This window comes from Rhinichthys klamathensis, unplaced genomic scaffold, assembly GCF_029890125.1.
Source record: "Rhinichthys klamathensis goyatoka isolate OS25496 unplaced genomic scaffold, OSU_Roscu_1.1 h1tg000182l_1, whole genome shotgun sequence".
Taxonomy (NCBI): domain Eukaryota; kingdom Metazoa; phylum Chordata; class Actinopteri; order Cypriniformes; family Leuciscidae; genus Rhinichthys; species Rhinichthys klamathensis.
Window position 1 is genome coordinate 210,604 of NW_026606710.1, and position 17,096 is coordinate 227,699.

General features: G+C 36.5%; 1 protein-coding gene across 2 annotated transcripts in view; it reads left to right on the forward strand.

The window, feature by feature from the left end:
• The window catches only part of nup155 (nucleoporin 155), a 49,658-nt gene that overhangs the window by 16,854 nt on the left and 15,708 nt on the right, over window positions 1-17,096 (forward strand). Inside the window, exons 12-25 of one of the 2 annotated variants that reach the window (XM_056261411.1) lie at window positions 62-232; window positions 315-425; window positions 2,020-2,114; window positions 2,707-2,792; window positions 2,909-2,971; window positions 4,211-4,361; window positions 4,474-4,540; window positions 5,841-5,956; window positions 6,043-6,146; window positions 7,612-7,745; window positions 10,154-10,345; window positions 12,052-12,190; window positions 16,001-16,136; window positions 16,513-16,666. In XM_056261411.1, coding sequence (XP_056117386.1) covers window positions 62-232; window positions 315-425; window positions 2,020-2,114; window positions 2,707-2,792; window positions 2,909-2,971; window positions 4,211-4,361; window positions 4,474-4,540; window positions 5,841-5,956; window positions 6,043-6,146; window positions 7,612-7,745; window positions 10,154-10,345; window positions 12,052-12,190; window positions 16,001-16,136; window positions 16,513-16,666 — 1,719 coding nt within the window. The remainder of the gene's footprint in view (window positions 1-61; window positions 233-314; window positions 426-2,019; window positions 2,115-2,706; window positions 2,793-2,908; window positions 2,972-4,210; window positions 4,362-4,473; window positions 4,541-5,840; window positions 5,957-6,042; window positions 6,147-7,611; window positions 7,746-10,153; window positions 10,346-12,051; window positions 12,191-16,000; window positions 16,137-16,512; window positions 16,667-17,096) is intronic. The other variant, XM_056261412.1, reaches the window with a different exon arrangement.

The following is a 17,096-nucleotide window of genomic DNA, read 5'->3' on the forward strand; positions in this document are numbered from 1 at the left end:
GTTTCTTCATTGTTTGTCTGTTTTTTAAGATCGCACTCTTGTTTTTTATCTTTTTCTTCAGATGATCGTGAATGTGGACGGTCACTCGTGGGCTCTGTGTTCAATCGAGGAAACGAAATCTCCCAGAATCCTCACTCCTCTGAATAAAGACTTCATTCCAGTCACTGATTCTCCTTTAGTCGTCCAGCAACACAACGTCCCGCCGCAGAAATTCGTTCTCTTGTCCGCTCAGGTGTGATTTATCCTCCCGTTGATGACACTGTGTGATATTCTTCACGTTCTTCTTCTCTTACTGTTATCTTTACCGTCTGCAGGGGAGCCACATCTTCCACAAGCTGAGGCCGGTGGATCAGTTGCGCCACCTACTGGTGAGCAGCGCTGGGGGCGAGAGCGAGGAGATCGAGAGGTTCTTTAAGCTGCACAGGGTACGTGTCGTCATGCTTATTCCTTTAATATCATAACAATGCATTTGTCAATTAAAGGGTTAGTTCACCCAAAAATGAAAACTCTGTCAGTAATGACTCTCCCTCATGTTGTTCAACCCCGTAAGACTGTCGTTCATCTTCGAAACACAAATTAAGATATTTGTGATTAAATCTGAGAGCTGGATCACTCCTCCATAGGCTTCTAAAGGGATCGAAGCTGACCGGCCCAAAAGTTATGAAAGACATCGTTAAAATAGTCAGAGTGACGACAGTGGCTCAATCTTAAGTTTATCAAGCGACGAGAATACTTTCTGTGCGCAAAAAACAAACAAAAATAACGACTTTATTCAACTAATCTCCTTCTCTGTACGGCCGTGATATTTCACGTAATGAAACTACGCAAAGCTTCTAGGTTGTACGTCACGCATCACACACATGACCAGCGTCGGCCAATAGTGAGCCTGCGTGTGACGTGCAACCCAGAAGCTTTGCGCAATATTACGGCCGTACAGAGAAGGAAATGATTTTTTTTTTTTTATCAGAGTGGTCTATAGTCTTTATCACAAACTAAAACTGTAAAGTTAAAAGTATCACTGATGTAAATGGTTACAGCTTGAAGTGGCGGTGAGGTATTAAAAAATATTGAGAAGGTCTTGAAAAAGTCTTGAAAAGGTATTAAAATGAACTTCAAGATTCCTGCATATACCCTGTATAACCTTATTCAATTTCTGTATGGTACAGGTAAATGACCTTAATAATGGGTTTAAGTGAGGATTGTTTTAAGTTCACTTAAATGAAAGGTTTTTATATTTTTTGAAGCCTAATGTTTAAAATTTGAGGGAAAATCATTTTCATGAGACATCAGTAGCTATAATATTAGTGATACTGGCTTTCATTCATAAAAAGATGGCATTAAGATACAGCTGTAATACTTGAAAATAAATGGTGCCATTGAAGATAAGTCCGTCTGCCCCCCCAACAAAAAGTTCAGGCTCAGGAATTTTTTTCACTTTAACCCCTGTTAACAATATATCGGGTCACAATAAATCGCAATACAAAAATGCAACGTATCTTGGATAGTGACAATATTTATTGTGTATAGTTATAAAAAATAAAAATGACTGTGTGAGAAAGTTTTAGTGTCAGTACTACATTAAACTACTATATATAATGTTGAATATAATGTATAATAATGCAATGGGGGAATATTTGTGTGTCCTGATAATGCCAAATGTCTTGTTATCAGTAAAAGTGGCCTATGTTATTTTAAATATATCTAGTCAGTGACAGATTGCAACAATATTCGTCTAAAATAATTCTGTTTTCAGCTTCAGAATTATGAATATTTTTATTCTGGTGTCTCTATTGTCCTGTGCTTTGGGTTTCAGCACCACGTCCATCCTATTCATTTACACACACAATGGAATATAAAATTTAGCATTTTAATCAACGATACATTTTTTTGTTAACCTTTTATCATATGTCTTGGAGTATCGCAATAATATGGTATCGTGAGTTCAGTGTCGTGATATGTATCGAATCGTGACATGAGGGAATCGTTGCACCCCTAATGAACATTGATCTCCATTCACAGGAAGAGCAGGCGTGTGCCACGGCGCTGATCTTGGCCTGTTCCACTGCAGCGTCTGATAGAGAAGTGTCTGTATGGGCCACTCGAGCGTTCTTCAGGTCAGATATGATTTATCTTTTAAAGATAATTTAAAGATAAATGATTTATTTATTTTAAATCAATGAACCATTTTATTTTAACAGTCATAGTAGACAAATATAAAACGTGTTAAAAAAACTAATTCAAGTGAACATGAGAGAATATCTAATCATTTTATATACATTTTATTTGCACCAGTATAACAATAAACAGCACTATAATTACCTCACACTCACATTTTTCAAAATAGTCAAATTTTTCAAATTTCAGTACCAACTTGGTACTGAAGTCGGAACTTTTTGACAACTCTAGTTGGCCGTATATTCACAATTCGTGAATTTGCAATGGTTTTAAAGTAAAATTGTTTTAACCATTGAATAAACTGGTAAAATGTACCATATTTTCCAGAAAATAAGTTAAACACTGTCAAAATTACTCTGAGAAATTAAACGCAGATAAGTCGCATCTGTGTATGAGTCACATTTTTTAGACTAAACAAATTTATTGAAGAGCGAATTTATGTATTGCTTTGGATACTTCGGTTGAACTCTACAACCAACAAAAATTGGTGATTTGATGTGATGCATTTACACAGAAGGTGTTTTTTTGCAGGTACGGTGGAGAGGCTCAGATGCGTTTCCCATCTGCCATTTCTGCTCCCAGTAACGTCGGCCCGCTCTTCGGCTCCCCCGTACCAGGTGAGAAACATTTCAACCTGCCACACAATTCTAGTTGTAACCATTAACCCTGTCAAATCACACTAGAAGCTGTCAGTGTTGACTAATGTCTAATCTGTAGTCTGCTGTGATTGTAGGATCCCCAATGCCTGTCGGCAGCCCCCTACCAAACCCCAGTTTTCTTGCCACACCTGCCCCAGGTATAAAACCACCCCTCAAACCAGTGAGCGCTTCACTAATCTGTGTGTACTAGTATATATGATGTTAAAGAGGACCTATTATTTAGTTTTCAGGCTCTACTAGAACAGGTTGTCCTGCTTGAATGTTGATTATTTTCCTCATATTCTCCATTGTTGCGGCTCCTCTCTTCCCAGTCTGTCAGTAACGCTCTGTTTAGTTCCTGTCTCTATGAAGCCCCTCCTTCTGAAAAGCACACTGTGCTCTGATTGGGCAACTGGAGCAGTGTGTTGTGATTGGTCGAGTGTGTTTGGGAAATGTCCCGCTCTTACCATAACCGCCAGTTTAACACACTACTAACTAACTCAACCAGGCCCCGCCCCTTTATTCTGCGTATTAATTATTTAAATGAGGAATATTGTGACGTGTTCGTTCCCGGAAGAAACTCAAGACTACAATGGAGGCGTTTCAGGGAGTTCAGAAACACTGATATAGAGAAGAACTGGAGCTTTTTCATGCTCAAACTGCAACATTACACACTAAAGAAAGATGAGCATAATAGGTCCTCTTTAATGCAATCATTCTACACAAGTAAAGAAATCAATTGTGTGTCTGTCTGTCTCTATTCCAGGCCCATAATGCATCTTGTTGTTGTCTTTGTCTTGTTGTTTTGCATGTTATTCTAAATAAAGAATTTAATGCAATATAATATCACAGTCGAATAATCCTGATGGATGCGTCCCACCTGCTTAATATTGTTTTTAAAGGTGCAGTGTGTAATATTTAGGAGCATCTCTTGACAGAAATGCAATATCATACACATAACTATGTTTTCAGTGGTGTATGAATACCTTACTTAATGAACCGTTATGTGTTTATTAGCTTAGAATGAGGCATTTCTCTCTACACACACCACGGGTCGCCTTACATCGACATGTTTCTACGGTGGCCCTGAACGGACAAACGTGTTTCGTCACTATGTTGTTCTTCGTGATAAGAAGCTGCTAAAGTCAGCGAATAAAACACTGACACAATGATGAACAAGTAACAATAATATTCGCAATATATCGTTTTACTGAATAATTAAGTAAACCTAATTTCTTAATTTATCTTTGTTAAGAAATCTGGCTACTCTGCTGTCTCAGACAACGACATCACTTCCTGTCGGCCACCGTAACTTCTGTTGGGTGCAATTCGCAACCTCACCACTAGATGTCGATAAAAATTACACACTGCACCTTTAAAACATGTGTTTTCATCAGGCATGTTCCCGCCAACCATGTCGACCCCTTACATCCCGGCTACACCCATGATCCCCAGCGGTGCCGCTCTCACAGCTGTGTCCTCTGGACCTGAGGTCATCTTCTCTGGAAAACACAACGGCATCTGTATTTACTTCACACGTATACTGGGGTCAGTCAGCGTTACGCTTAATCCATGCTTGCCTTGACATTACGAAAGCTCATAACAGTCTGTTTTGGCTGATTCTAATAAAGATTTGCTTTATATTGATGCTTTGAAACAGGAACATCTGGGACGGCAGTCTTTCCATGGAAACCATCATAAACAAAGGGAGTCAGACTATGACTTTTGTGAGTAATGAGACATTTTAGAGTATTTATTCATTTTTTTGTAAAATGTGTCATTTGTGTGTGTTATAAATTTTTCTATAATTTTTTTTTTTTTATTGATACTAATGAGAGATTTTAGAGCAGTGCTTTTTGTTTTTATTTATTTGTTTATTGTGGGTAATTACAGATTTTAGAGAAATGCTTTATTGCTTTTATTTATGCATTTAGTTTTTTATTGATTTTGTTTGATTAATGACAGATTTTGGAACCTTTTTTACAAGAAATGCTTTTTTGTTTTATTAATTTATTTTTATTTTGTTTATTTTTTTATTGTGAGCAATGACAGATGTTGGATAATTCTTTTTTACAAAAAATGCCTTTTGTTTTTATTTTTGTGTATTGTGAGTAATGACAGATTTTGGAGCATTTTTGTAAAATGTGTTTGTGCGTTTTATAAAATTTTCTATTTATATTTTTTATTGTTAATAATGACAGATTTTGGAGTAATTTTACAAAAATACTTTTTGTTTTTTATTTATTGTGGGTAATGACATTTTAGAGAAATTAATGCATTATTGCTTTTATGTATTTAGTTTTTATTGATTTTGTTTGTGATTAATGACAGATTTTGGGGTTTTCTTATACAAATCTTTTTTGTTTTATTAATTCATTTGGGTTTTTATTTTATTTTATTGTGAGCAATGACAGATATTGGATAATTTAAAAAAAAAAAAAATTGGTTTTATTTTTGTGTATTGTGAGTAACGACAGATTTTGGAGCATTTTTACTTTCCCGCTCCGCTTGCGTTCGAGTTTTTGTAGTGCATGACTTCCAGCAACTTTTTAGCCAATCAGAAAAGTTCTCTGCCTGTCAATCATTTTGTGTGTTTAGGTTCAGGTTAGTTTCGCGTTGCCAGACCTTTAGTTTGACGTCATGATATCTTTATTTGGCCAAGGACCGCCTAGACGCCAGCTAACATGTATGTAAAGCAGCCAATCACAGTTCAGCGTCATGTTTAGGGGCGTTTTAATGTAACGTCACAATAACAGACTGTCTTGTAAAAAACTCTTAGACGTATTTTAAAGAGTCTAAACAATCTTTACATGCTTTTGAAAACCCAGCGTTTAGTTGATCCCGGTAAGCGCGTATTGTCACGGATGTAAACGCGACATTCAACTTCGAATTTTCCAAAATGATTTTGTGTGCAATATTTATCAGACGTTCTGCCAAATCTGAGACTAGGTTCAGGTTGACATGTCTTGGGTGTAAAATCTCAGCACCTCTTTGTGTGGTTCATTGATAATGTCGTTTGACCTTTAGCTGGAGAGCACAGCCAGTTCATCCGATCTGGAGCTCGTCCTCATGGAGCTTCAGGGATTGAAGGAATTCCTGGACAAAAACTCCCAGTTCAGTCCGACTTCTCTGGGTGTGGCCAAGTAGGTCCCCGTCACCTCCTTCTCATGTTAAAGTAGTGCATGCTTCTTGTAGCAATTTGGTTTTCTAACTGACTCGACCTACTCAGTTTCAGCTCACCAGCAAACCTACAGCAAAGGCTTCTGGGATTCATGCGACCGGATGGTTCCAGCTCCCAACAAGTACAGCAGGAGCTTCAGCGGAAGTACCACAGTGAGTTTCTGTGTGTGTGTGTGTGTGTGTGTGTGTGTGTGTGTGTGTGTGTGTGTGTGTGTTAGGGATGGGCATTTTTCAAAAATAGTGTATTGGAAAATTTGGGCTCATAAAAATAAAATATTAGAACATTTAAATTGACGTTTAACTAGAAAGACGTTAGACGTTTTTTTTTAACGTTTTTGTCACCATTTCTGAACAAGCTTATGATTACTCAATATACACAACAAGCTTACATTATATCTTAAAGGGTTAGTTCACCCAAAAATGAAAATGATGTCATTAATGACTCTCCCTCGTGTCGCTCCAAGCCCGTCAGACCTCCGTTCATCTCCGGGACACAGTTTAAGATATTTTAGATTTAGTCCGAGAGCTTTCTGTCCCTCCATTGTAAATGTATGTACGGTATACTGTCCTTGTCCAGAAAGGAAATAAAGACATCATCAAAGTAGTCCATGTGACATCAGTGGGTTAGTTAGAGTGTGTTGAAGCATCGAAAATACATTTTGGTCCAAAAATAACAAAAACTATGACTTTATTCAGCATTGTATTGTGTTCCGGTTCTGTTGTGGATCCGCGTTCAGTGCCGCTGCTGACGTAAGACGCTGCTGACGTGTGTCTGGTGTGTGTGTGTGTGTGTGTGTGTGTGTGTGTGTGTGTGTGTGTGTGTGTGTGTGTGTGTTCTGGTTCTGTTGTGGATCCGCGTTCAGTGCCGCTGCTGACGTGTGTGTGTGTGTGTGTGTGTGTGTGTGTGTGTGTGTGTGTGTGTGTGTGTGTGTGTGTGTGTGTGTGTGTGTGTGTGTGTGTGTTCTGGTTCTGTTGTGGATCCGCGTTCAGTGCCGCTGCTGACGTGTGTCTGGTGTGTGTGTGTGTGTGTGTGTGTGTGTGTGTGTGTGTGTGTGTGTTCTGGTTCTGTTGTGGATCCGCGTTCAGTGCCGCTGCTGACGTGTGTCTGGTGTGTGTGTGTGTGTGTGTGTGTGTCTGGTGCGCCCGAGCTTCGTTTACAGTCTGAGGGAGACGCACGCTGGAAACAAAACAATCTTCGCAAACATGTCTAAGGATTTCCACACAGAGGAACACTTGCATTTTTTTGCCCAGCCATATTTATTTGACAATACAATGCTGAATAAAGTCCTAGTTTGTGTTATTTTTGGACCAAAATGTATTTTCGATGCTTCAACACACTCTAACTAACCCACTGATGTCACATGGACTACTTTGATGATGTCTTAATCTCCTTTCTGGACAAGGACAGTATACCGGACATACATTTACAATGGAGGGACAGAAAGCTCTCGGACTAAATCTAAAATATCTTAAACTGTGTTCCGGAGATGAACGGAGGTCTTACGGGCTTGGGACGACATGAGGGCGAGTCATTAATGACATCATTTTAATTTTTGGGTGAACTAACCCTTTAAAAGCGCTGTATAAATGAAGGTGACTTGACATGTTTGTTCGCCAGCGGAGGCTCAAGCGCATGAGAAAGCGTCTCTTCAGGCCATGCAGCAGTTGATCCATCGCTCCTGTCAGACGCTGGCGCTCTGGAAACTTCTGTGCGATCATCAGTTCAGCCTCATCATCTCTGAGATGCCCACGGTACGACCCATCGCTCTCGTGCTTTCCTGAATACAGGCGAAACTCGGAAAATTAGAATATGGTACAAAAGTTAATTTATTTCAGTAATTCAACTTAAAAGGTGAAACTAATATATTATATAGACTCATTACATGCAAAGTGAGATATTTCAAGCCTTTATTTGTTATAATTGTGATGATTATGGATTACAGCTTATGAAAACCTTTTCACAATATTCAAATTTTTAATTTGGGGTTTTCATATCTGTAAACCATAATCATCACAATAATAACAAATAAAGGCTTGAAATATCTCACTTTGCATTAGGGATGCACCGAATCCAGATTTGTGGGGTTCGGCCGAATACCGAATCCACTGGTTAAGATTCTGCCGAATCCGAAACCGAATACCGAATCCTACTCTCATCCTTAGTCCATTAACACAGTAAACACATTAATGAACTAAACAAAGTGGATTTTTCATTTTATTTTATTACTGTAAATAATAAACACTACTTTTACTTTTATAACTGTAAAAAAAAAAAAAAGAATAAGCTACATTATGCATTTTAACAGCGGCGATGTTGTGTAGCCTATTTAGAGTCCTTGCCACCATGAGACAAATCCGCATTGCAAATTGAACATAGCTCGACTTGAATTGCCTTCTTTCACTGAAAGTACTGCCAAACAACACTTTTTCTGCTCACGAGTTCCATTTTCACTTTCTCACAGCCTACTGCATTCGAACGGTGCACCTACTGTAACGACTGGAAATAAGGTGTGGCCCCTTTAAGAACTGCGCGCTCCTGTTGAACTGTCTGCAGTCCGTATTGTATGTGCCGTGCGCCTCGAACACATGCCCATGTATGCGGGTTATTTCTGTTTGATGCTCATTTTTACCTTATTTTGTTAAGTAACGCTGTGGAACGTAGAACGTGTGACAGACAGTTACACGAGTTCGATTGTAGAAATAAAGTGCGAGTTGTGAGATGCCAATCGCCTCCGTGAGTCTGTCTGGCCTCTGCAATAACTTTAGCTGTGAGCTATCCCTATTTTTCTTCCTGACACAACGCGTTACACTACAGGCTTGTTCGACTTGAACCGGCGCTGCACAGACAGATCAGTTTATGACATCAAACTACCGCGAGAGCAATTCAAAAGCATAAGGAGCTGTCTGCTCTCTTTTCGTTCACGCGGTACTTTGATGTCATTCACTGATCGGTGACTTCGACGTAGCGCGCGTAGTGCAAGCCTAGGGTTCGGTTCGGTGGAAAAAAATTCTGAGGTTCGGCAGAAACCGAACCCCGTTAAAAAGCCCAATATTCGGCCGAATCCGAATCCTGGATTCGGTGCATCCCTACTTTGCATGTAATGAGTCTATATAATATATTAGTTTCACCAGTTTTAAGTTGAATTACTGAAATAAATGAACTTTTGCACCATATTCTAATTTTTCGAGAGTTTCAGCTGTATAAACAGCCTGAGTGTCAAATTCATATTGAAAAAGGGCTGCGTGATAATGAACTTATATTTTGAATTTCTGCGATATGAAAAGAGGACTTGAATAGCTTAATTTGGAAAGTTTTCATAGGCCACGTTCACAGTGTTTTTGACCAATTCAATATGACTATAAAATAATAATGATTTTATTGTGATTATTATTAAATTATAAAAGTATTGTACTGTAAAATAAAGTCAAGTCAAAGTTTATTTATAAAGCACTTTTTAAAAACAGCAAGTGTTCATCAAAGTGCTGAACACGCATATAAAAAATACTTTGTTTTACTGTAAATTACTGAAATGTCTGTAGGTCATTGCACACTGAGTCTGAAATTTTCGCACGTGAAAAAATAAATACGACCTCGCATTGGCATTGCCTCCGAAACTTTCATCTGTCATAAAAAAATTCGGATTGGGTTCAATTTTCTTTGTTTTCGCATCCGTGTGTGTGTGTGTGTGTGTGTCTCCATACCTTAGACCCAATGTTTTCTCTTTCTTTTTCTCTTTTTAAGAAAAGAGGACAACAATATCATCCTCACTGCTTGAAGAATCCATTTTGTATTGATTCGCGATGTTTTCCCGGCAACGGATTAATAAATACGGATCAGACCTAATTAATACGTCACAGGTTTCTGTGACGACTGAGTGTGCAAGGACCTTTAATTTCTTAATTCTTAAACGGTAAACTATTGAGCTTTTATTTTGACGGGTTGCCGCCAACTAAAAATATGCACTCCTCGTTTCAGAATGAAGCACGGCCCTGTGTTCATTTAACTGGTAGCGCATATTTATTTCATTAAATCGCAGCCATATTGCAATATCGATTTTAAAAAAAATATATGTATATATATATATCACACAGCCCTATATTCAAAACTTGATGCACAAACGTTCCTATTATTTCCCTCGCTGGTTTTCTTCCACCATCAGGAGTTTCAGGATCAGATCAAGGGCGTGAGTTTTAAGGACGTGGTTGTCTCTGGACGCGAGCTGAGCGGCGCGCTCATCACCGCACTCATTAACGTGTACATCAAAGACAGCGCGTGTGTCGACACGGTCAGCGTTCACCTGAGGGACATCTGCCCTCTGCTGTACAGCAGTGACGACAGCACCTGCTCCAAGGTACCACACAGAACACACACACACACCACACACACAGAACACACACCACACACACACAGCACACACACACACACACACAGAACACACACACCACACACACACCACACACAGAACACACACCACACACACACAGCACACACACACACACACACAGAACACACACACCACACACACACCACACACAGAACACACACCACACACACACAGAACACACACCACACACACACAGAACACACACCACACACACACAGAACACACACACAGAACACACACACCACACACACACAGAACACACACACACACACACAGAACACACACACCACACACAGAACACAGAACAAAGATGGAAAAATAACTTGAGGCAACTGTGAGAAAGGAATCACAGTTTTATTTTATTTTTTATTTTTTTGTGTGTATTTATTATTTATCCAATTTTTTTTGTTGCCTTATTTAGTTTTTTATTTGAGTTTATTTTTTTAATTCATTTTTTAATTTTTCGTTTTAATTTTTTTTTATTTCGTTTATTTATTTTAGTTTGTTATTAATGTAGAGTTTTAATTATTTTTTAATTGTATTTATTTATTTACTTTTGGGGGGTTTGTTTTTCTGTCTGTATTTATGTTTTTTATTTATTAGATTTTTTTTGTTTACTATATTCCAGTTTTTCATTTTATATTTTAATTTTATTTTTTAAACTTTTGTGGGAAAGGAATCGCACGCACTGCTTTATTTAGTGAATTTATTTAGTTTTTTTAGTGTAGGCATGTATTATTTAGCCCATTTTCTTTTTTTATATATTAATTTTAGTTGGCTAATTTATTTAGAGTTTTAATTAGTTTATATATATATATATACTTTAGTTCTTTTGGGGGTTTGTTTGTTAGTAATTTTATGTTTATTTTTGTATTTTTAATTTTTGTATTTATTGCATTTTTTCATTTTATATTTTTGTTTATTTTTTAAACATGTTTGGGGAGGAATCATACACAGTTTTATTTTCATTTTTTAATTTTGGTGTTTTTCTTTAGTTTTTAGTGCACATATTTATTATTTAGCTTATTTTTATGTATTTGTTATTTATTTACTTATTTAGTTTCTTAGTGCATTTTTAATATTCATTTTAAAAAATCATTTATTTTATTGATTTTTTTAAAATTAGTTTTTAGTTTTATTTACTTATTTACTTTCGTTATTTTAGTTTTTTGTTTATCTATGTATATATTTTATTATATATTTATTTTATTATTTATTTTGTTTTATTTATTGTTTTTAGTTGTTTTAACTTGATTATTTTTTCTTTTATTTATTAGTTTAATTCATTCCAGTTTTTCATTTTATTTTAGTTAATTTGTATTTACATTGATTTAGTGAAATAGTTAGATTTTTATTTATTTAATTTCAATTTAAATTCTGCATTCAATTATTTCAATAATATTCAATATTCTCAATATGATCTTAATTCCACTTTGGTTCCTTGCCATGCCTTAATTCCATGAACAAATCTTTTGTTACTTTTGAAGTTAAAAATACTTAACGATAATTATGCTTTTTCAAGCATAACTTGTTTTAATGTTTATTTTTGTTGTTGTTTATCCATCTACATGTTGTCATATGAGCAACCAGTCATTATAACTGAATGTCTCTGTGTTTTATGAACTGTATATGGTTGAATATAAGATTAAAAAACAAATCTCTGTCCCTCACAGGCCAACGAGCTTCTCCAGAGCTCCAGACAGATCCAGAACAAGCAGGAGAAGGAGCGAACGCTGAAGGAATCCCTCCGTCTCTATCAGCAGATCAGCCACCACACAGACCTGCCACTCGTGTGCTCTCAGTACCGGCAAGGTGAGCGTCTGCTTTAAAGCGATAGTTCACCCAAAAATGAAAATTATCCCATGATTTACTCACCCTGAAGCCATCATAGGTGTATATGACATTCTTCTTTCAGACGAATACAATCAGAGTTATATTGAAAAATGTCCTGGCTCTTCCAAGCTTTATAATGGCAGTGAATGGCTGTTTCTGTCTTTGGAAGTCCATAAAAGTGCATCTATCCATGATAAGTGCATCTATCCATGATAAGTGCATCTATCCATGATAAAAGTGCATCTATCCATGATAAAAGTGCATCTATCTATCCATGATAAAAGTGCATCTATCCATGATAAAAGTGCATCTATCTATCCATGATAAAAGTGCATCTATCCATGATAAAAGTGCATCTATCCATGATAAAAGTGCATCTATCCATGATAATCTATCCATGATAAAAGTGCATCTATCCATGATAATCTATCCATGTTAAAAGTGCATCTATCCATGATAAAAGTGCATCTATCCATGATAAAAGTGCATCTATCCATGATAAAAGTGCATCTATCCATGATAATCTATCCATGTTAAAAGTGCATCTATCCATGATAAAAGTGCATCTATCCATGATAAAAGTGCATCTATCCATGATAAAAGTGCATCTATCCATGATAAAAGTGCATCTATCCATGATAATCTATCCATGATAAAAGTGCATCTATCCATCAAAAAAGTGCATCCATCCATGATAAAAGTGCATCTATCCATGATAAAAGTGCATCTATCCATCAAAAAAGTGCATCCATCCATGATAAAAGTGCATCTATCCATGATAAAAGTGCATCTATCCATCATAAAAGTGCATCCATCCATGATAAAAGTGCATCTATCCATCATAAAAGTGCATCCATCCATGATAAAAGTGCATCTATCCATGATAAAAGTGCATCTATCCATCATAAAAGTGCATCTATCCATCATAAAAGTGCATCTATCCATGATAAAAGTGCATCTATCCATCATAAAAGTGCATCTATCCATCATAAAAGTGCATCTATCCATCATAAAAGTGCATCTATCCATCATAAAAGTGCATCTATCCATGATAAGTGCATCTATCCATGATAAGTGCATCTATCCATGATAAAAGTGCATCTATCTATCCATGATAAAAGTGCATCTATCCATGATAAAAGTGCATCTATCTATCCATGATAAAAGTGCATCTATCCATGATAAAAGTGCATCTATCTATCCATGATAAAAGTGCATCTATCCATGATAATCTATCCATGATAAAAGTGCATCTATCCATGATAATCTATCCATGATAAAAGTGCATCTATCCATGATAATCTATCCATGATAAAAGTGCATCTATCCATGATAAAAGTGCATCTATCCATGATAATCTATCCATGATAAAAGTGCATCTATCCATCATAAAAGTGCATCTATCCATGATAAAAGTGCATCTATCCATCATAAGTGCATCCATCCATGATAAAAGTGCATCTATCCATGATAAAAGTGCATCTATCCATGATAATCTATCCATGATAAAAGTGCATCTATCCATCATAAAAGTGCATCTATCCATGATAAAAGTGCATCTATCCATCATAAGTGCATCCATCCATGATAAAAGTGCATCTATCCATGATAAAAGTGCATCTATCCATCATAAAAGTGCATCCATCCATCCATGATAAAAGTGCATCTATCCATCATAAAAGTGCATCCATCCATGATAAAAGTGCATCTATCCATCATAAAAGTGCATCTATCCATGATAAAAGTGCATCTATCTATCCATGATAAAAGTGCATCTATCCATGATAATCTATCCATGATAAAAGTGCATCTATCCATGATAATCTATCCATGATAAAAGTGCATCTATCCATGATAAAAGTGCATCTATCCATGATAATCTATCCATGATAAAAGTGCATCTATCCATGATAAAAGTGCATCTATCCATGATAAAAGTGCATCTATCCATGATAATCTATCCATGATAAAAGTGCATCTATCCATCATAAAAGTGCATCTATCCATGATAAAAGTGCATCTATCCATCATAAGTGCATCCATCCATGATAAAAGTGCATCTATCCATGATAAAAGTGCATCTATCCATCATAAAAGTGCATCCATCCATGATAAAAGTGCATCTATCCATCATAAAAGTGCATCCATCCATGATAAAAGTGCATCTATCCATGATAAAAGTGCATCCATCCATGATAAAAGTGCATCTATCCATCATAAAAGTGCATCTATCCATCATAAAAGTGCATCTATCCATGATAAAAGTGCATCTATCCATCATAAAAGTGCATCCATCCATGATAAAAGTGCATCTATCCATCATAAAAGTGCATCCATCCATGATAAAAGTGCATCTATCCATGATAAAAGTGCATCTATCCATCATAAAAGTGCATCTATCCATCATAAAAGTGCATCCATCCATGATAAAAGTGCATCTATCCATGATAAAAGTGCATCTATCCATCATAAAAGTGCATCTATCCATCATAAAAGTGCATCTATCCATGATAAAAGTGCATCTATCCATCATAAAAGTGCATCCATCCATGATAAAAGTGCATCTATCCATGATAAAAGTGCATCCATCTATCATAAAAGTGCATCTATCCATGATAAAAGTGCATCTATCCATCATAAAAGTGCATCTATCCATGATAAAAGTGCATCTATCCATGATAAAAGTGCATCTATCCATGATAAAAGTGCATCTATCCATCATAAGTGCATCTATCTATGATAAAAGTGCATCTATCCATGATAAAAGTGCATCTATCCATGATAAAAGTGCATCTATCCATGATAAAAGTGCATCTATCCATCATAAAAGTGCATCTATCTATGATAAAAGTGCATCTATCCATGATAAAAGTGCATCTATCCATCATAAAAGTGCATCTATCTATGATAAAAGTGCATCTATCCATGATAAAAGTGCATCTATCCATCATAAAAGTGCATCTATCCATCATAAAAGTGCATCTATCCATGATAAAAGTGCATCTATCCATGATAAAAGTGCATCTATCCATGATAAAAGTGCATCTATCCATGATAAAAGTGCATCTATCCATCATAAAAGTGCATCTATCCATGATAAAAGTGCATCTATCCATGATAAAAGTGCATCTATCCATCATAAAAGTGCATCTATCCATGATAAAAGTGCATCTATCCATGATAAAAGTGCATCTATCCATGATAAAAGTGCATCTATCCATGATAAAAGTGCATCTGTCCATCATAAAAGTGCATCTGTCCATCATAAAAGTGCATCTATCCATCATAAAAGTGCATCTATCCATGATAAAGTGCTCCACAGGGTCTCTGTTGTTGTTTTTTATGCTCTATCCTCTGCGCTTCCGCGTTCGTCATTACGTTGTGTGCAAGTTTAAGAGTTACTCTTTTGGGGGTAAACCGATGCGTGGGCCGTCTGTCGGAAGCTAGTTATTTTAGTCGATAAAGTTTTAAATATGGATATTTTTCTTACACAAACACATCGCTTGACTTCAGAAGGTCTTTATTAACCCGCCAGAGAACTTTTATCATGAATAGATGCACTTTGATGGACTTCCAACGAAAAAGAAAAGAAAAAAACATTCACTCCCATTATAAAGCTTGGAAGAGCCAGGACATTTTTTAATATAACTCTGATTGTATTCGTCTGAAAGAAGAATGTCTTGTACACCTATGATGGCGTCAGTAAATCATGGGCTAATATCCCTTTCAATGCAGAGGATCTGAGCGATCTGTATATTGCAAACTTGACCCCCTTCTGCTCCCGCTCAGTGCGCTTCTATGAGGGAGTGGTGGAGCTGTGTCTCACGGCCGCGGATAAAAAAGACCCTCAGAAACTGGGGCCGCACTTCTACAGGAACGGAGAACCAGAGGAGGACTCCACCGGCCAGCAGGCCTTCCAGGAGAGGTCGGCACACACACACACACACACTCACACTCATCATTAGGGCTGTCAAAATGGCTGAAAAGCTAAATTCAAATTTCTTTCTTAAATATTGCCAAAATACAAATTATATTAGAATTTTAAAGGCAATATCATGTTAAAGGAAAAAAGTACTGTATTGTCTCCTTTGCCCACAAGAGGGCAACGCAATAAGCAAAAATAAACCAAATCAAGCATCGCATCTTTTATTTATTTTTTTATTCGACGAATATTCGAAATTAGAATTTTTATTTAACAGCCCTACTCATCATACAGGATCCTAAGGTGCTCACGTGGAGGTTGCAGGTTTGAATCCGGTCATAAATAAATCATAAAAACCATTTATGACATTTTTGCCCAGACTGTCCTGTTATAAATGCATCACGGACACCATGCAGGAGTTGGTGAACCAGAGTAAAGCGGCTCCTCAGTCTCCCAGCGTGCCTAAACAGCCCGGGCCGCCCGTCATGACCTCTGACCCCAACATGCTGAGCAATGAGGACGCTGCCGCCCATGTGAGTTACATGCCCCCTGCTAGACCTTCAGTTTAAAACTGTTTGATGCGGTGTTATTTTAATTTTCCAATGGAAATACTTGTTAATATTTTGAATTATTTGTTTATTTTTTTGTTTGTTTTCATTTTGGTTGAAGTTTTAGTAATTTTCCCATGTGCAAATGTTTTTATTTATTTTTTTGTTTGTTTTTTAGCCTTAATTTATTTCATTTTTTAGAAACTAGAATATTTTTTTATTGCAGTTTTTATTTTATATTTCTAAGTTTTGTTTTAGTAATTTAGTACCAAAGTTATTATAGTTAAGTTCAACTGAAACGAAATCCATTTTTATTTTTTATTTTTATTTTAGGTTTTCGGTTTATATATTTTTGTTTTTCATTTAATTTAAAATTTTAGTTTTTGCTTTCATTTACTTATTTTTAATTCAGTTT